This window comes from Octodon degus, unplaced genomic scaffold (assembly GCF_000260255.1).
Source record: "Octodon degus isolate 3935 unplaced genomic scaffold, OctDeg1.0 scaffold00052, whole genome shotgun sequence".
Taxonomy (NCBI): Eukaryota; Metazoa; Chordata; class Mammalia; order Rodentia; family Octodontidae; genus Octodon; species Octodon degus.
Genome location: NW_004524628.1, coordinates 8,072,410 through 8,092,301, shown reverse-complemented (window position 1 = coordinate 8,092,301; position 19,892 = coordinate 8,072,410). Strand labels below are relative to the sequence as shown.

The 19,892-nt window shown below is 48.8% G+C and overlaps 1 protein-coding gene across 1 annotated transcript in view; it reads right to left on the bottom strand.

The window, feature by feature from the left end:
• Window positions 1-7,361, bottom strand: part of Il1rl2 (interleukin 1 receptor like 2) — a 42,078-nt gene extending 34,717 nt beyond the window's left edge. The window contains exons 1-4 of the mRNA XM_004633258.2: window positions 7,220-7,361; window positions 5,811-6,045; window positions 2,300-2,495; window positions 1,345-1,519 (exon numbers count right to left, since the gene is read on the bottom strand). Coding sequence (XP_004633315.1) covers window positions 1,345-1,519; window positions 2,300-2,495; window positions 5,811-6,045; window positions 7,220-7,289 — 676 coding nt within the window. The 5' untranslated portion in view covers window positions 7,290-7,361. The remainder of the gene's footprint in view (window positions 1-1,344; window positions 1,520-2,299; window positions 2,496-5,810; window positions 6,046-7,219) is intronic.
• Window positions 7,362-19,892: the final 12,531 nt, after the last annotated feature.

Here is a 19,892-nt window from a genome sequence, read left to right as displayed (position 1 = left end):
CCAACAGAAGCCACAGTGCTCTGCCCTGTGTCTTACTTTGTGTCCTCTGCCCAGGGACCACTTCTGCTTGCTTTGCATGACTATCAGCACTCTTCATCCTCCCTAATGCTGCTGAGACCTGTGTCCTCTCAGAAGCCTCCCAGATCGTTCACTGGCCCCTCTGGATTCCTTTCTGCTCCCCCAGATCCTAATGCATGGCACTAAACAGATCCGCGGATACCTCTAGTTTCAGTCCTCCCAGACTGGGAGCTCCCATACAGATGAAACAAATGTTTTCTTAAGTTTTTCACCATCATGACCTAAGCACAATGCATGCCTGATAACGCAACATTAACAACTGTTTGAACAGGCATAAAATGCGGACTGCTGGGCCCACAGGTTTCTTCATTGTGCCTTACAAATTCTACCCTTCCAAAAACTTCCCCAGCTGCACGTGGACAGCGAGTGCATTGCGGCAGTGAAACTTCGCAGATCTGTGGCCAGGCACAGGTGCCAGAGTTCATCACCAACCTTGAGCTCGAGAGGGAGTTTCCAGCCTCTTGGGAATTCGTGGACCAGGGCTACTGGACTCCTCCAGGTGGTCAGCACCAGGTACTAGCGAGGTACCCAGTACTGGGGAATTGGTGACAACTTCTGCCCCTCAAATGAGCAGGTACAGAAAAAACGCTCTACTGAAGAGCAAGCAAAAGCTGTGGGCGCAGGAAAGTCCCTGCCCAGGTGTCTGGAAGGGAAGTGCCCGCCAGAGCACAGAGGCCAGGCGTCCGGCCCTGTGTCCACACCATGAAGTGTTCTGAACTTCAGAGTTGCTCCCTCCTTCCCTCTGGAAAATGAAGGGGTCTGGCTACTTAGTTTCTTCTACCCATACGATTTGCCACTGAAATCTGCAGGATATGTGTTCAGAGAACTGGCCATCCTGGGTTTGGAACCAGAACCTCATGGGAAATGGGTCTCCCAGAACCATGTCAAACACCCTGGATCATTTAGAGCCAGAGCCAGAGGAGGTTGGTGCTGGGATGGCCACTGAACCCCCCACAGTGCAGGTTGGGGACAACAGGATCACAGTAATAATATCTGCACGCGCTGGACACAGGCCCCAACAACAGCCCCACACGCATGGCCTCACTTGCTGCACACGAGCAAGCCGTGAGTTTTGAGGGTTCTGCTGCTTAGGTGGGAGAGCTGAGCTGCCCTTGCCTCCTGCCCCTGTGTTCTTAACCCTGACCTAACAGCGACTGGCTTAAGATTTGGCTGATCTGGAGGGAAATCTTTTCTGCCCACAGCCTGAAACCAGCCAGCTCACACAGAGGGGCGGGAAGACCCGGTGACCGGTGTGGCCATACTTACAGATGTCCACACGGATGCTCTGCACGAGCACGTACCGCTTCCCAGGATTCCCCGGGTGCACCAGCCTGGCTGTGCATGTGTATTTGCCCCCATCCTCCGCAGACACATTGTGCACAAAAAGCTTTGTTTCCCAAGGAATAAACTTCTGTTGCTCGCTAGGAATCTCTTCACAGTCCTAAATTTCAATGAAACATTCTAGTCAGTGGGTATGTGGGAGTACGTGGCACAGCCTATGAACTCCGGGAGACGAGAAATCTTGTAGATAGATGATGGATAGATAGATAGATAGATAGATAGATAGATAGATAGATAGATAATGACAGATAAGAATTTCTTGTCCAGTCCATGTGTGTGTGCATGTGCATGTGTGATATCTATGTGATCTATATATTTGTGGAATCTATATTTTTAAAATATTTTTTATTTATTTATGTGTGTGTGTGGCCAGCTCAGCCCACCAGGGGGCGGGGCTGGCTGGCATGTGGTGCTGGGGATTGAACTGCGGTCGCTGTGCTTTGCTAAGCTTGTTCTAGGTAGGTGCTTTAGACCGCTGAGCCATCTCACCAGCCCCTGGAATCTATATTTGTTTCCATCTAGCTATATCTATCTACAGAACATCTAACAATACCTCTCAGAGCTCAGCAGCACGGAGTCTCGTCAGGAGGGCAAGAGTAGGCAGGAAGGTTCTCCCCCGGGTGGCCGATCTCTCCCCCACATTCCCATCAGCCCAGGTGAATACCAGCTGCTTCTCACATGCTGCAGACCCACTGACAGCTTCCTCACCTGTCAGGGCTTTGCTTTATGGAATCCAAAACAACTCTTCGCCAACATCCTAGGTAGAGACTTGAACAGCAACCAGGCTACAGAGTGCAAGTGCCATCTGTCATCTAACGTCATCTACTGTGTCAGCAAGGAATTTTGAAGAGAATAAATATCAACAGAACTTTTTGTTTACCTTGTACCACCTTATGGACTGCACACGGCAACTGTCTGGGAAGTGCATGTGACAGTTCAGGCTCTCTGAGTTCCCAAGGTGTAATATTTGGTCATAGTCATATAAAAAATTTAGTGATCTGTTTCTGGAGCCAACACACGGGTATATCTTTTTAACGGTGAGGTTGACGTGTATTATGTGGCAGCTCCTGCTGTGCCTGTGAGAAAAGCACAGTGTGAGACCTACACGATCAAAACTCCAGCCACCTGTTTCTCTTCACCTCTGTTCAAGTCACACCAGATGCATATTACAAACCACACGCCTCCCACAGAACAACACGGCCTACAGGCGTCTGTGAGCAGAGATGCCTGGGGCTCTGCAGGGGCCCAATGGCAGCCCCTTGGCCAGGAGGCCAAAAGCAACATGGCCAGCTAGATCCATGGACCCAAATACAGGACCTGGTCTGTACTGGGAAGGACTGTTACATGGGTCACCGAGGGAACCACTGAGCCAACTCAAATACAAACGACACAGGAAAGTCCTGCCAGGCTGAATTTCCTGAGTTTGATTACAGCCCTGTGAGCAGGTAAGAGAATATTCTCATTCACTGAATTTTTAAGCAATAAAATTGGTATGATGTATACAACTAAAATGATTTCAGGCAAAAAAAAAAAAAAATAGAGGCGCACACATAGGGAGAGAGAAAACTGTAAGGGAAATGGAAAATGTTTACTTTAAAATGAAAACCCAGGTAAAGGACAGATGGGAGCTTACTATATTATTTCTCAGATTTTCTCTGAAATTATTTTAAAGGGAAACATACACTTTACCGACTATTCTGCAGTAGCTGACAGATCTGGGAGAAGCTGTGTTCATTTCTTCCCTGGCAGACAGTCCCCTGGTCTAATGGATGTGAAGGGTGGGTGCTCCTCACCGCAGAGCTCCCAGACTGAAATAGCTTAAACCCGGCTCCGACACACAAACGCGCGCCCTGACCTACGCCCTCCAGCTGCAGGTAACGATGCACAGTGCACCAGTGATGGCGAACCTGCGGCACGCGCGCCACATCAGGCTGCTGGTTATCACGAAAGCTCTACAAGGTTCTCCGTCCCTGGCCTCGATGGTCTCTGGAGAGCGAGTGGAGCCTACAACGTGCGGCTGCTGAGCAGCACGGGGCTGGCTACCCCTCTCTCCTGCAGCTCAGTGAGTCGTGCTGCACAGCAAGTGTGCCGGATGGGCGCAAGCCAGGAACCTGGCAGGACACCAAGTGGGAAGTGGGCCACTCTGGGACACAGAGAGGGGCCTTCTGGCCAAAATACGAGAGACAGGATGGAGCAGCCCCTTCTCTGAGGAGCTCGGGTTCTGGTACCTCACTTCTAGGGGGCCAGGATAGCTTCCCATTTCCAGGTAAGAAAACCAAGGCTCACGGGGGTGAAATAATTTAAGGTCAAGCAAGTTAGTATGGCAGAGTCACCAACTGTGGCCCCGGGGCAAAGTTTAGCCCACAGATGTGTTTCATTCAGGTCTCTCAGAGTGTTACAGTGGAATAGTCATGCACACACACGCACGCACATGCACGCGTGCACATGCAGGAATTCAAGCAAACAGCTACTGTGGCAGGACACATGCTTTCCAGTGGCACAGTCCCCTCCTGGCTGGGCGGCCTCCCACCAACTTCTAATATCCAAAAACCAGAAGCAGGACCTTGTAGCACAAAGGTAGTACATCTGACTCCAAAAACTAGAAGTTACGCAAAAGGCCTGGCAGGCCCAGGCACCCATGGACACCACTTCCTAGCACAAGGGCTGGTGTGGGGTTCGAGCTTACCCCAGGCTTACTGCAAGCAGATTCCTGAAGCAAAGTCCCTAGGAAGCCACACTCCTCGCATGTGTCACCTGTCACCAGCGCTTGCCCTTGTAGAAAGGTGGCAGCAGGCATATTGGAAAGCTGGTCTATCCTGAAGCAGTATGTCCACGGGAAAAGATGCATTTTGCATCTCCAAAATGGTTTACATTACAGAAGCTACATTTGTTGTTATATAGGTCTTGCTTTATCTTGGTCTTAACCATCCAGCAGAAAAGTATAAAATCGAGGTATAAAAAATAAAGCCATATTAATATGCTGAGCTGTAAAGGGCTCAAGTCAACAACTTCCGACACTGCCAGTCTTGTGGATAACCCACTACTATTATGGACTGCTGGACTATATTGGATTACTCTGCTGAATTCAGGCAGCTACAATATATGAATGGTAATGGAATACACATCTCTGACAAAAGTAAAAAAAAATGGGATATAAATGAACTATTTTGTAGTGGAATATATCTGTATAAACAAAATAGCATAAATATACAGCTACTTTCTCTTAGTTCAATGAGAAGAAGATTTTGAACTAATGGTGTTTAGACAAGATATCATGTCTGCATCTTGTACTAGGAACAACTACTACAAAGACAACAATATGTAATGTATTAATTATTGTACTACTAACCTGTTTTGAAACTATCTCATTGCTACTTCCTTCTCAATAAAATTATTAAAATATAGAATAAATAAACAAAAAATGGTTTACAAATCTCTTTTTTTTCTGCCAAAAGAAACGATTCATTTATTGAATGAAATGTGATAAAGATTATTGTTTCTCAACCTTTATCTTTATCATCCCCTTCAACTCTTTCATACATTTTCCCTATTGCTTGTCAGCATCATATGGTAGGACTTTAGATATACTATATGCCTGTCTATGTGCTCTATGGACATCAGCACTAAAGACCAAGTTTCACAACCTTGGTATCTGGTACCAAGGGTATTATCACCTCCCTTCCTCTTAATAACCCACTAAATAACTGGACAACTGTGAAAGCTAACTTATCCTCTGAGAATCTCTAGTCCCATTTACAAAGCAAGAATAATTTACAATATATCTTCAAGATTGATGGAGGTAACATACTTCACAGGGCTCTAGCAAAAAGCTTGACAAATACTATACACTTGTTAACAAGGCTACTTTTCCTTCACCTCAAAAACCCTTCCAGTCTTACATTCCATAAAAATCACAATTCTTTTTTAACATTCCCAGTATAAACATATAAAAACTCAACTTCTCACAGTCCTACTATTAGTACCATCTCCAAATTACCCAGGTCTGCCAGCATTGGCAAGAGTTTTTAGTATTCCAGACAGAAAACCAAGAAGTTTTCTTTGCTTTGTCCCCTCTTTTGACAAATGACACTTAGTGTAAGACAGTAGAATAAACAGAGAGCAACACCCAAATCAGGAGAGAATTAAAAATACAGGTTGCCTCCCTGAGAATAAAAGTCATGTACTGTCTCAGGGTACAAATCTCTTTAAAGCCAACCTAAATCTCTTACCTATTCAAGGCATTTCAAACGTGCTCATTAGAAATTGTATCACAATCATAAAGTTATGCCATATCATCTCACTGTGTTTTCTAGGTTCCTTGCGAATGCTCTTAAAAGGCATGAGGGTACCCAGAGAGACAGGTTTCGTTCTATTTTAGACGAGGAACTTACGTGATAACACACTGGTACATCCCGGAGTCCCTGTCTGTCAGGGGAAGAATCAACATCCAGGTGTGCTCCTGGTGAATTCTCTTACTGATGTTCCTGGGCAGCGGGGTGCCGCTGGATGCTCTGTACCAGGTCACATGCACGTCCCCATATGTCAGAGGAAAGTAAGTGCAGTTCCAAGCAAAAGGTTGACCGACTCTAACGATCTTATTTTGTGATATAAGATCCTTACATGCACCTGGGCAAACAAAGATAAAACCAGCACGATGATCCAGGAAGGCAAACTGAAGGCTTGGGCAGTGGTTGTGTTAACAAACTCCTCTTCACCCCTAGCTGATTTATAATTTTACCCACGAGTCTCCCTAGGCGGGGAGTAAGCAGAATTCCGTGTCCCTGAAAGGGATCTGCAGCTCGGGGCTCCCCTCACGCCCCTCACGCCCCACCGCGGGGACTTCCTCTCTCCTCCTATCTCTTGGTTGTCAGGGGTGCACGGCCGGCCGCAGCACTCGCGCTTCCGGTCCTCACCACTCGCAGGACCACATAGCACACTGATTCTCCACCTCGCCTTCCCCTTGCTCCACCCCCGTCTCTTGGTCCTCTGCCCATTTGCAAGAGACCAGTCTCCTTGTTTCCTATTAATCTTTTATTTTGCTCTTTGACTTCTTTATCCTTTGGGTTTCCCATAGATGAGAAACCATTCAACATTCAAACTTGCGCATCTGACTTGTGTCCCTTAACTCTGGTCTCAAGGTGCGTCCATTCTCCTACACACCGCAAGCCCACCCTTCTTCATGCAGTGTAGAGCTCCGCGGTGTGCGGGCACCGCGCTTCCCGGGTCCATTCATCCGCTGACGGGTACACCGGCTGCCTCCAAGCCAGTTGCTAGGAACTGCGCCTCTCTAAACGGATCCGCCCGCAGCTGGAGCAAGTGGAATTTCTATTTTTAGTCTTTTGTCAATTTCCACCCTCCACCGGTCCTCTCCTCTCCCTTCCCTTCTCCCCGCCCCATCCCTCTCCTGGAAAAAGAGCGCTCCTGTTTTCTTTAGGCTCAGCCACCTGTTTTTCTGCCGTAATAGAAAGGCATCTCATTGCCACCTGGGTCACTTTAAAATTCTGCTCCGTTCTACCAGGTTGCTTAGGGTTTTTGGGTTTGTTTGGTTTTTGTTTTTTTTTTTTTTTTTTTTCAGAACTACGGTGTTGCAAGTTTTAAGTTTTTCGTCCGGACCCTGGATCCTTAAATAACCCCACGGCATAGAAAGCAGTACCTTACAATCTGCTTTCGCCTAACTTCTCCACCTCGAAGCCTGCGGTGACACTGGGGGCCCATTCGCCTGCCGCCGTCGGGAGGGAGAGGCACATCTGCCCCTGAACCTAGGCTGGGTGGGCCAGGCTCAAGCGGCGCGCGCACCTACCTGCTGTGGCGGTGACCGTGGCCCTGAGCGCCAGGGACAGCGCACAGAGGAGCGGGGCCGGCGTCCTCATCGCGACTGCGGGAGACAGCGGGCGACGACCCGGGTCCTCACGCAGGCCTGACCTCACCCTCCGCGAGGGCCCCCCACGCTGGGGGCGGCACTGGCAACTCGGGACCCGCACCGCCCGCCTCGCACGCTGGAGCCGGGTCTGCTCACCCGCAGAGGCCCGCCCAGACCCCTGGAAGAGCCGGCAGGAAGAGGGGGAGGAGCCCGGGCTCGCCAGCCTGGCCCCTCTTTATCTCTCCCCTGCGGTCACGCCTGCGTGCTCTCTCGGCACCCTCTTTCTCTCCAAAGCGATCACGTCTGGCCTCTCTCCCGAGGTCACACCTGCACCCCCTTTCTCTCCCCTTGTGAACACGCCTGTCCCTTCTCTCTCGTGGTTACACCTGGCCCGCCCCTGCAGCTTCTGTCGGGATAGCTTCTGGCCCCGCCCTCTCCCTCTTGGGTTACACCTGCCCCCCTTTTTGTCCCCCTTCTCTCTCCAATGTGATCACGTCTGTCCTCTCTCCCCTGAGATCACGCCTGAACCCCCCTTTCTCTCCCCGCACGAACACGCCTGTCCCTCCTCTTTCTTGTGGCTACACCTGCCGCCCCCACCCCCAACCCCAACCCCGCGATCGCACCTGGCCCCCTGGTCCCCTGATCCAAAGTGCAGGCTCCGCAGACCCGAGCTGAGGCGGGGACGGCTGGGCAGGGCAGTTCCAAGCTGGGTGTTTCCGCTCCGCTGTGGCGTGGGCGGGAGAGCGACCTGCCCGAGTGCGGCCGGGACCCAGCAGGGCACCCACGCGGGAAGAAGTGGGTTGAAGTCCTCTCGCCTGGTTCCTTGGCAGCTCGCAAGCCCTGCATCTCCAGGAATGTCTACCTCAGTCCCCTCCAGATTGTCCCTGTAAATGAATTATTCATTCCTTTCCAAATCCCTTGGCCCCGCTGACTTTCTGTCCAACACTAGCCACGGTGGGAAAGTCCCCAGAATGGAACCAACCTGAAGGGCTTCAGAGTGTGCTCATCGGGCTGTCCCATTCCTTACCTTCTGTGAGGCAGACACCCCCAGAGGCCCCCCAGGTGAGACTGCCTAGAACTTGTCCTAGGACCACAGTGGAGGAACCTGCTGGTGAGGCCACCAGGAGTGGGGAGATGCCAAGTGCCTGGTGGTCTTCCTGGGCTGGAGACAGTGACACCAAGCCACCACAGGGGCCAGGGGTGGTCTTAGCAGCAGGAGGCTTCCAGGATGGCTTGTGAATTTCTGCACTCTGGGTACAAGCACCTCCTTATGTGAGGTGCGCTTGTCCATATTCCTACTTTGGGGAATTTTTAACATTTGTTTTCTGATTTAAAAAATAACAATAACCCCTTTATATGTTCATATAAGTATCATACATTTTTTCCAAAGTGACTAACTTTCTCAAACAGACTCCATGAGAAGAGTGGTGGTGGCTGACACTTGGGCAAATCTCCTGAAGGTCTGGCTTAGTAGAAGTTTGAGCGGGTGCCCAGGCCTGCCACTGCAGCCAAGCTCTTTTGACATGACATGTCACATCATCTCTGGCAAAAGCCAGCACATTCCAGAGAGAGGAGAGGAAAAGGTCAAGTAAGGACTTAATGTGGTTCTGGAAAGTTTTGGTTGGTTTCCCACGCGACTTTGAAGCACCTCCTTTTTAAGCTGTAAATCAGCACTGAACGAGGATTCTTTATCCACAGATGTTCTTTGGGGTTTATGTCTCCAGCCCCAGTGAACACATTGCTATGAAGAACATGATTCCCATGCAGAATGATTGCTGTGAGCACCTTTGGAGGCTCTTCCCTCCTTCTGTTTGGTTTATTTTGTTTTTGTTTTGTGGGGTTTTTGTTGTTGTTGTTGTTGTTGTTGTTGTTGTCATCATTCTTATTTGAGATAGGGTTTCACTATGTAGTTCATGCTGGCCTTGAGCTCATTATGTAGCCAAGATTGGCCTCAAACTCATGGGAATCCTGCCTCAGCCTGCTGAGAGCTAGGACTCAGGCCTGCGCCATTCACAGGGCCTTGAAGGGTATTCTTAATCTTTCTGTTGTGCTCCACTTTTCACCTGAAGAATGCACGCTTTTGTGTCTTGTCTTCCTAGCTCAAGCACTGGGGTGCATGCCAGCTGAAGGTGGAACAGTTGCCCTGTGGGGGTGAGGTCAAGAGAGGCACCCCAGGCCCTCCCGGGCCCCACAGCACCAGCCCTCACATTGAACTCTGCGAGCCGCCCCGGGAGCCTGAAACTCCTCCAGGCCTCAATGCCAGTGCACTTTCTGGTGGGTCCGAAACAAATGCCCTGAGATTAAACACAGAACCAATTTGGGAATTTAAAGCTTTGAAATTAAAAACATGTTAAGTCAGACACAGGAAAGCAAGTCTTGCACGTTTCCTCGATGCTCCAACCCCTGCAAGAAAGAAATCTTACCCTGAGTGTGGAGGGGTAGGGGGCCAGAGGGCAGAACAAGGCTGGAGGGACCAGTGTGCAAGTGCCTATTTATTGGGACTGTTGCAGGCAGCTGAGTTAGATAGAACTATTGGAGGCAGTCTGACAGGGCCGGGCTGCAGAAGGAGCCAGTACTGAAGACAATGTGTGTGCACTTGTGAGAGAGACAGCCCCTCCCGGGAGGACAAGGGACAGACCTCAAGACAAAAGATCAATCAAACACCTCCCTCCCTCCCTAAGGAGGAACATCAGGGACTGATACTCTAGGTCTCTATCACCTTGAGGAAGCCAGGAAGAGTCCCTAACCCAACCCACCCCCTTAGAGGAAAAGCCCAGGTTCATTCAAGCCCGCTTGCTATGTGACTCGCTTCCCCGTTTGGGCCTGGGTTTAATCAATTTCACCTGAGCAGTTGTGCTTGTGCTCTTACTGGTTTACCGTAGTTCTGTCCCAGCTCATGTGCGAGTATGGTGGCTCATGGAACTGGAGCTTGGACCCGGGGCTGAACCCAGGTCTTATCAATCCATGAAGAGGGGAATGGCTCAGAGATGAGTGATTGAGGACAGCGGGTCATAGGTGAGTGCTGTGAGCTGGGCCAGGCAGGAGGCCTGCACTCATGTCTACACAGGCAGACAGGAGGATATGCAGACGGAGTGATCTGCGGTTCACAGGTTGGGGCAGTACCCACTGTTCTGGGGTTGGGGCTTTCCTCATGCCCTGAGATGTCAGCCAGCCCCAGGAGACAGCCTGGCCTACCTCATACACGCTACTGGGGAGCTACAGGAGGGGCATCACTCCCTGTCACCACTGCGCTAAAGATTATCCATCAACACCTCAGCCAGACCCATGTGCATTGCTTAAAGGCAATTAATGCAATAAAGACAAATCCTGGCCAAGTCCGTACGTATCAGAACATGGAAAAGAGCCAGGTTTAGTCCAAGTGGAGACAATCGCTCTTCGTTCATGGAGAGCTGCCCTGGTGTCTCCCACAGCCTGGAGTTCAAGGCTAGCTTGGGCTACATAATGAGTTCAAAGCTAGCCTGATCTACACAGCAAGAGCCTGTCTCCATAACGAAACAAAACAAAATGCTTTATTTTCCCCTTTAAGAATTTTCCTTTGAAATAAGCATCTTACCAGGCAATTTTAAGAGCTGCAAGATTCAGAGTGATCTACAGAGACACACAATGAAAAAAGACCCAGCACCAGCAGCAGAGCCCCTGGGCCGCGCGAGTGCGTGGCTCCCAGTCTGCAGCTCCTGACTGCCCATGACTGGGGGCTTCACGAGCTGGGAAGAAGGGGAGCGTGCACGTGTGTCCGTGGCCCGTGCATGCGTAATGTGAGGTGCTCTTCTCTAGTTCTTCAGTCTTCCAGTCAGAAGTACTCGCGTCGTATGTTCATACCATTTGCGTTTTACAGCATTACATTTTCGAGCTTCTGCGTTTGGAGAGTGTTGCTCTAGGTGACTCCACCTGCAGCTGCAGAGGAAGGATCCTGTCACGTGAATACACCACAAGTTACAGGGCCGTCTTCTTTGGACCTTCAGGTTGCCCTGGCTGTTTATCTTGTTCTCGTAAACAGTGCCATAATGTCCTCTTGCGTGGGTATTCAAGTGCAGTTACTGGATAAATGCACCTTCACCTGTTAGCAAATTCCTCATTTTTCTCCATAGTGGTATTCTTCAAGGAGAGGTGTTCTACTGCTTCATATTCTTGCCAATGGCAGTGTCAGAATTTTCAACATTGTACACCTCACCAGTCTGGTGGTGGAAAGCTATCTTGGGATGGTACCACTTCCTGCTTACAAAGCTGTAAGTTGGAACAGCTTTGTCTGTGGTCCCCAGCCACAATGCATGCTCCATGTAAAAATCCTTCTCCTTTTTACCCACTTGGTGTTTTGCCTTCCACTGCTCCATTTGTAGGGAGCTCATTAACGTCCACCTCTGAAGTCCCTTCCCAGGAGGCACAGAGCTGTGTCCCATCTTCCCGGTCCCCTGAGCCCAGCAGCACCCTTCTATGCTTGGCCACTGTCACAGCTTCTGGGCAGCCGGCCAAGCAAGGTGCTGGCTCCTCACCATCACCACCGTTCGTGTCACCCACTAACCCTCCTGGCCTCCCTCTTTGCAGCCGACAGACATTCTTTGCAAGGGGACTGTCTTAGTCCTTTAAGCCACTGCTCATTTGCCATGATACTTGACGCTGCCTGATGGTTTTGTTTCTTAGGATGTGAATCAACTTTCTCTAGAGATTGGTCCCTCCCTGGTAGCAGGCAAAACCCCACTCAGTGTGACAGACATCCAACAGCTCTGATGGGCTGAATCTGCTTTCAGTCTGTTTGATCCTCCACGCCAGATGTGCTGCCTATATGGAAGAATGATTTTATCAAATATTTCATATAAAATGTGCTTTGTACAGAGTGCATATTACCTTCGGTTTGTTCTAACTGAGCATCTGACAAGTTTCCATTAGCTGTAATCTCTAGGTAAAGTTTCCCGGGAACTTCGAGTAGAAGTTGAGTAGAACACGTTCACAGGCACGGATCAAATGTTCTAAACCCAGCATCGAGCCGGAGTGTGAGTATGGGGCTCTACCAAGACCTTCGTACCTTTAAAGGCCTCTAGTTCTCCCACCTCCTTTCGGGGTGTGGAAGACAGGGAGGCAGCCCACAACAGGCTTCGATGGTTAGGCTGAAATGAGCTAGAAGAAGCAGCAGGAAACGAGAGGGCAGTGTGAGGAGCTCTGGATGCCAGGTTGTCAGCCTGACCACCGCGCCCAGCCCATCCAGTGGCTCATTCATCCCCGGCTCATTCGGCCCTTGTTCATTCGTCCCCTCCATCCCCAGTCCCTAGCACAGGCCCAGCTGTCTGCCTGATGACTTGCTCACTGCTGGGAGCACAGCTGGAGGGAGGATACCCCATAAGCGCATCATGGTCCTATCATCTAGGAAACAAGCACATTTGTAAGGATGACTTTCGATTGATGAGAACCATGTAGGATCCCAGGCATGGTGAATGTGGGTTTGAAGAAGGGGCAGCACATCCCCACAGCAGGGGCAGCACCATGAGGTCCCAGGAGTGACAAGAGCCTGCTGAGTAGACACATAGGGTGGAACGCCTCTGGGATAAGGAGCAGCCAGTGCAAAATCTCAGGAGGAAGAAAGCATTCAGAAATCTCAAAACAACAGAGATGAAACCAGTGCGACCAGGATGTAGGGAGCGAGAGAGGGAGTCAGAGAAGCAAAGCTGTCGAGGCAGACAGGAGCTACATCATGCAGACCAGGAAAGGAGGAAGGCTGGGTTATGCTAGGGGAAGCTGAAATCTATGAGAAAATTTAAAGCAAAACAAGCCATCTATGAAAGACGAAGAGTATATAAATGCTATCCATCCCAGTTACCTTCCTCGTTGAACTGGACACCCAGAGAGGTAAAGGAGTTGAGATTTCAGCTCACAGTTGTGTGACCCCAAGGTAGGGTGGCCCTGCAGAGGACATCGCAGAGGAGACGCAATCCATGGTGGGCGGAAGGTGGGGAGTGGTGAGGCGGCCAGCAGCAGGCTCAAGCAGCAAGCCTCCTTCCGCCTCACCCCAGGAGGGGCGGCCTCCATCCCAGCTTCACATCACATATTCTCCGTCCCCAAATCTCACATCCCAGCTCCTGTCACCTCCTCAAACCCCCACCTGAGGCTTGGGGAGGACATCAAGACACAAGTCATAACACTACTGTTACCACTAGAACCCACCCAATTGGCTCAGATTGTAAAGATGGCAATTCCAGGGAGAGGGGTATGTACTGCCGGCCCTCGCCGCCAGCTGGTGAGGGCATGCGCAGGTCCAGCCACTCAGCAAAGCCAGGCGATGCAGCGCTAAAGCAGGCTCCACCAGGATCTGTAGGTTGCGGGGCACGTGGTACCTTTTCTTCCTCATGCATTTCAAAAATTTCTGCATTGTCATAAACTAATGTTGCTTCTATAAGACAAAAATGGATATTTTCTATTTTATTAGTAAAAAGAACATTCGTAATGCAGTACTCAACCCACAAGGGAACCGCTGCACCAGCTGTTTGCTGTCCTTCTGCACTCCCTGTCCCTGGTTTCTGGTCCTGTTCACAACAGCGCCCCATCTCCTCCACTCTCTAGGCCCAGGGTCCCCTACAGCTGGCTACAGCTCCCCAACACCTGCCCCAAAGGCTAAAGCCTGAACACTTCAGCCCGGACCTCAGCCCCGTATCCCCGTATCCCCGTGGTTTGCCTCTCAAGTGACTTGCTCCTCCCACTGCCCTCTCCCTGGATTTATGCGTTTCTTCTTTGCCATTTCCTGCGTGAGATCTCAGGTACCTGGTGAGTTGCTCAAGGGATCTCAGCAGCCTGAGCACAGACGTGAGTCTCCTGTGCTCTGGAAGTTGAGAGGGAGATGGAGCACAGTAGTAGGACACACAGGGCTTCAGAAGCAATCAGGCAGAATGCGGACCGCACCGAGCAGCAGAAGCCTTGGAGGCAAAGCAGAAGCCAGTGATGGAGGCAAGGCGTGGAGGAGGATGGGGGGAGCGCAGGGCAGGAGCTGGGGAGGAGGCTGTGGGGAGCGCAGGGCAGGAGCTGGGGAGAAGGGGGGGGGGAACGGCAGGAACTGGGGAGGAGGCTGGGGGAGCGCAGGGCAGGAGCTGGGACCAAACTCATGGCAAGTGAGCTCCTTGCTGTTAAGCAGGGAATCAAACATCAGTAGGCCTGAGGAACAGGTGTGCACATGCGTGTGTGTGCGTGGATGTGTGCATGCACGCGTGTGTGTGTGTGCGCCCGCATGCACAAAACACATGCCCTGCCAGGTAAGTACAAAAACAAACATCTACGTATATCACACTTTTAGTCACATGGTAGGTCTCAGATCCGATGTGACCCCATAGAGCACCTGGCTTCCTAGATCCAAAATAGACACTAGTATTTCTTCACCTGAGAAGTGCGTATCCAGCTCAGCATATCCACCTCAGATCCCACTGTGGACTGGGTCTTTACATTTTGGTGATCTGACTTTTTTCATTTCTAGATGTTAGTCCCTTGTCTGAAGGGCAATTTGCCTAAGATTTTTTTCCCAAACTGTGGGGTTTTTTCCCCACTCTGTTGGTGATTTCTCTTGCTGTACAAAAGCATTTAAATAAGATCAGATCCCAGTCATTGATTCTTCATATTATTTCCTGTACAGTCAGTGTTTTGTTTGTGAAATCTTTGCCTATATCTGTGTCTCCAAGAGTTCTGCCTATCCTCTTCCAGCAGTTTTAGTGCTTCTGTTTTAATATTTGGGTCTTTGATCCATTCTGATTTTACTTAGTGCATACAAATGGCAAACAAATATGTGAAAAGATGTTCAACATCACTGGTTGTTAGAGGATGCAAATTAACACAACACTGAGAGTCCATCTCACCCCAGAAACGATGGCTATGCTTAAGAAATCAACAAACAACAAATTCTGGCAGAAAAATGGGAGGAAAGGAGCCCTGTCCACTGCTGGTGGAAGTATAGACTGGTACAACCATATGAAGATCAGCGTGTCGAGTCCTCAAAGAACTAGGATCAGAGGTCCCACGAAGCCCAGATACTCCCCTCGGGTATGCTCCTGAACGAGTGTGAAGCGTCACACCACAGCCATGTATGTGTGCCCGTGTTTATAGCAGCACAGTCTGTGATAGCTAAACCTTGAAATGCCCATGCAAATGCGCACCGACCAAGGAATGGGTAAAGGAGGGGTCATTCAGTATTTTTCTACATAATAGATCACTTCTCTGCCATAGAGAAGGATAAATTTGAGGCCTTTCTAAGTAAATGGATGCATCTTCAGCCCATACTCTCAAGTGCAATAAATCAGGGTAGTATGTTTAAATATCACCTTGTCTCCCTGATGTGAGAAAGTGAAAGAGTAAATAAGAAACAAAATGTGCAACAGATATTGTGCAATGAAGGAATTGTTCCAGAGAAATGGGAAACTCGAGAGAGGGGAGGAGAAAGGAAAGGGGAGGAAGGGGGAGGAAAGGAAATGAAATGAACAAAATGGAAACAAAGCTTTGTAAATAGGGAGGGGAAGATGAGTTGAGGGCAGGAGAGGGATTTGGGGGAAAAAAAGTGGAATCAAAATATATCATGTATGAGTATCCAAACACCCCACAAAAGCAAGGCACACTACAGTCGAATGATATCAGGAAAGAAAAAGTTCATTGAAGATGCTCTTGCCTTAGGCTGGGGCTGGTTAAAGTTAAGGACTCTGTAAAGGGTTAATAGAGTTTTGTGCCTTAATTGTGGAAAATTATAAAAACCCCTTGTGCTTCCTGTTATCTGTTCTAAGAAATGTGTTCTCCCTTTTGGCTCAAGGCTGTTCAACAATAAATAACTGTTTCTTGTCAAGGCAGCAAGCTAACACAAACTCCCTCCCCAACCATCTTCTGCAACATAGTTTAAGATATACCTTGTAAAAATATGCACTTATCTCTATGCTGTGAAGGACCTTTTAGTTATGAACAGTTTGCAGCTGTGTCAAATGAATGCAGTTTCTGTTGTTCTGTACTAGATAATAAGTTTGCTTGCCAAACTGGATGTGATTTCTGTTATAAATACCCCCTTGCTACCTATGTTCGGGGCTGATCAGCCTTCTCCTGCGAGAGAAGTGGCTGATGGACCTGAGCGCAGTAAATAAAAGGCTCTATTCAAATTTCTATCTGGCTGATCTGGTTCCTATGAAGAGTTGACCCATAACAGACTCCTCTTGGTAAGTTACTTTTTCCATGACTAAAGCCCCAAGGAAACACCGCCACTCTAAACAGGACAGGAGGATATTTTACAACTCCAAAGTAACTTCTTTTTGGTTGTTCGTTTGTTTTTGCAGAACCAGGGACTGAACTCAGGCCTTGTGCTTGCCAGACAAGCGCTTATTCTACTGAGCTATCTCCCCGGCCCCTCAAAGTAACTTCTAAGTAAAGTGTTGGTTGGCACCACAATGACTCTAGTGCTCTGAAGCTCAGGAATAACTTCCTAAGTGCGTAAAAAGCTTCTCAAACTCTCATTGGGTGTAGATGCCTTCACAGAACCACCCACCTTCTCACTGGATATTGAAACTGCCTCTGTATCCATTGCAGAAACTCTGTCTATACCTCTTCATGGCCACCCACGTGTCTTGACTGAATTCCTTCCTCAAGGGTACAATGAATACAGGACCCAGGAAGTAAGGCACCCATTCCTTACTGCATCAGGACCAGGCTTTTGGGTGAAAATGTGCCCTGTGAAAACCACAGTAAACCATCACTCAAATCTGAGCGATCTCATTCCCAGGCCATGCTGAATAAAAGGGAATCCAAGGGACCCTGTGGGATGCTTTCAGGGAATGATGCTGTCCCGGAAGTAAAACCTGACTCTTGGAATCACTTCCAGGTCAAAGGATCTATGACACACAAGCTTCATGGATTGAGTCTATGAGTAAATTAACCTCACCCCTTGCTGAGGACAGCCCTGGAGAAGTCAAGGGGAGCTGTCAGTCTGGCTTCAAGCAGTACAGGCTCAACTGGTCTAACAGCTACAGACTGGGAGACAGCTGTGCTAATGTTTGGGGTTCATCTGAAGTTAACAGACAGGACTTGCAGCTTTCCTCAGAGAACCTTGGGCACTGTGAGGAAAGATGAGCACGTTTTTGTTGGAAAAAGTCACTTTAAATGCCATCATTTGTTTCCTGTAGTGCTTTCCCTTCCTGGAGACACACGTGCACTGGCTTGCACACACACCTGGTGCGGGCCTTTATGCTTCATTTATAAAATACATGCTAGTGTGCCCCCCACACCCTTCCAGCTTGCCTTTTCCTGTGCACGCCTTTCACGTGCAGCTTCCTGTCTTATGAATTCCTGCCCCTGCAGTGACTCATCACTGTGCTTCACTTTAGTAAATGGGAAAGAAATTTTCATTCCAGTTGACCTCAAGTGGTAAAATTAAGAAAAATGTAGAGAGAAGAACTGGACAGAGGCCTCCCTCCTACAGCACCTTGTGTGCAGGAAGTCCTGTCCACAGATGGCACAGCTAGCAACAAAGCAACTGAAGAAGGGCTTAGAAATCAGGTCTTCTCTAGCAGGTGGGATCCTCATGGAGAAATGATTCCAGAGCTCACCCCCAAGTAAGGTTTTCTTGCATGGATCGGAAAAGTATTTATACAAGAGAGCAGAAAATACAACTTTTGGGTGGTAGCCAGCTTTGATTCTTCTGATGATTTGCTAAAAACCACACTAATGGGAAAAGGAACAGAAACATGGGAGGGGCTCCTGGAACTCTTGGAACAAGACGTTCTGCCCAGGCAAGGTTCTAGACAGCCAGTTCCTACATTTTCATAAATTCTCGCCTATTTAACTCTACTGAGTGGTTATGGAAATGATCAGAAATATATTAATCCAATTTCAACTTGATTTACCTCCCTGCACCTTTGGAGCTGCAAAGGGGCCTTGGGCCAAGCAGCGCCCAAGCCTGTGTGCTGTATGTGTGGGTGTCCTGTACTTGGCCTTTATTTTTAGGATCTCTTAGGGTGTCACCACTCACTCACACACACACACACATACACACACCCCCTTGTTTATAACTCCTCTCTAGCCACTCATTTGGCATATTCTAAAAGGACTCAAGGGAACCAAATTTATTGGTAGTATAGTTATAAACAAAGCTACTGTCTATCTACCCATCTATTTTGCAATACTGGGAATTTAACCCAGGGCCTTAGTACTCAGCCTCAGCCTTATAAATTAATTAATTAATTTATGGTTTGCAGATGGGGTCTGGCTAAGTCACTAAGTTCCCCAGGCTAGGTTGGAAATTGTGGTCCTCCTGCTGAGCCTCCTAACATGCCTGAGGTAGAGCTGCCACTCTTTAAAGCCTGACACTAGGCTAGGCCTGTGGTGATACATGGTCTTTTCAATACTTGCACAACTCTATGGATTAGGTAGCATTCCCAGTAAGGAAACCCAGCTCAGGGCTTTCCTGTAGGGTTTCCCATGACTTGGCGGGCAGGCAGCAACTCCAGGGCTCTCTGTTATTCGAAGCCCACAGCTATCTACTCTAACCCTACACAGGGGCTCCTGCCCATTACTGGTGCAGGCACAGAGGTGCAATGGAACATTGAAAGTGCTCTAATCACTGGAGCCCATCAGTTTTAGCTGTGAGTGCTCTGATTGGTGGGGCTCACTCACTTTAGCGGCTTTAGCCGCTGATTGGTGTATACCAACAGGTTTAGCTGTGCACACTCTGATTGGTCCATCTCACCAGCTGTAAGTGCCTTGATTGGTGCATCTGACCATCTGGGAGTGCTCTGATTGACCGAGCTCAGCAGTTTTAGCACATGCACTGTAGACACTGAGTTTGCCAACTTTGCCCGACTCCTGGGTCAGAGGAAAAGATGGACGGAAGCCATGCATGAAATGTGACCATCTATACACAGGGACCTTTGCCCTTGTCATGGGGAGGGGCCAGGTCAAAGGCCAGTAACCGTGAGATTCACGCTATAATCCGTTAGAGAAACACGTGAGCAGGTGGACTACAATAGTCCCCCATTGATCCTATTTCGTGGTTCAACTTTCGCAGGCTGTTTGCGGGTTTTCGAAAAACATTAATCTAAATTATCACAGATCTTTCATTATATCGCGGGATTTTGCAGTAGTGTACAGTACTCTATACGTATTTATATGTGTACTATTTATGGTTTTAATGATTTTTGCCTAAAATTTTAAAATATTTAAAAATATATTTAAAGTGTTAATTCTAACATATTAAAAGAACATTAAATTGAAATAAAATACACTGTTTACAGTATGTATTTTAGTGGACGAGTATATACTGTACCATAAAGTATATGTATGTTGTTAAAACTATGTAGGTTTTTGAGTTTAGACAATGGTTAACATTACAAGTGTTTCTAAAAGTGTAGGAAAGGTTTATAAGAGTGTGGGAAGAGTTCATAAAGCCTAAAAATATATATAAATACTAAAATATATATAACGTCGCTATTGGACTGCGGGGGTGTCTGGAACAAGCTCAGCGACAAGAGAGGATCACGGAGCTGACACGACTTCCTGTACGCAGAAGCCAGGCAGGCAATGCAACTCCCAAACCCCGCCCCTTTCCTAACCCCGCCCCCTGTTCCTGTCCCCGCCCCTTTCCCTAACCCCGCCCGAG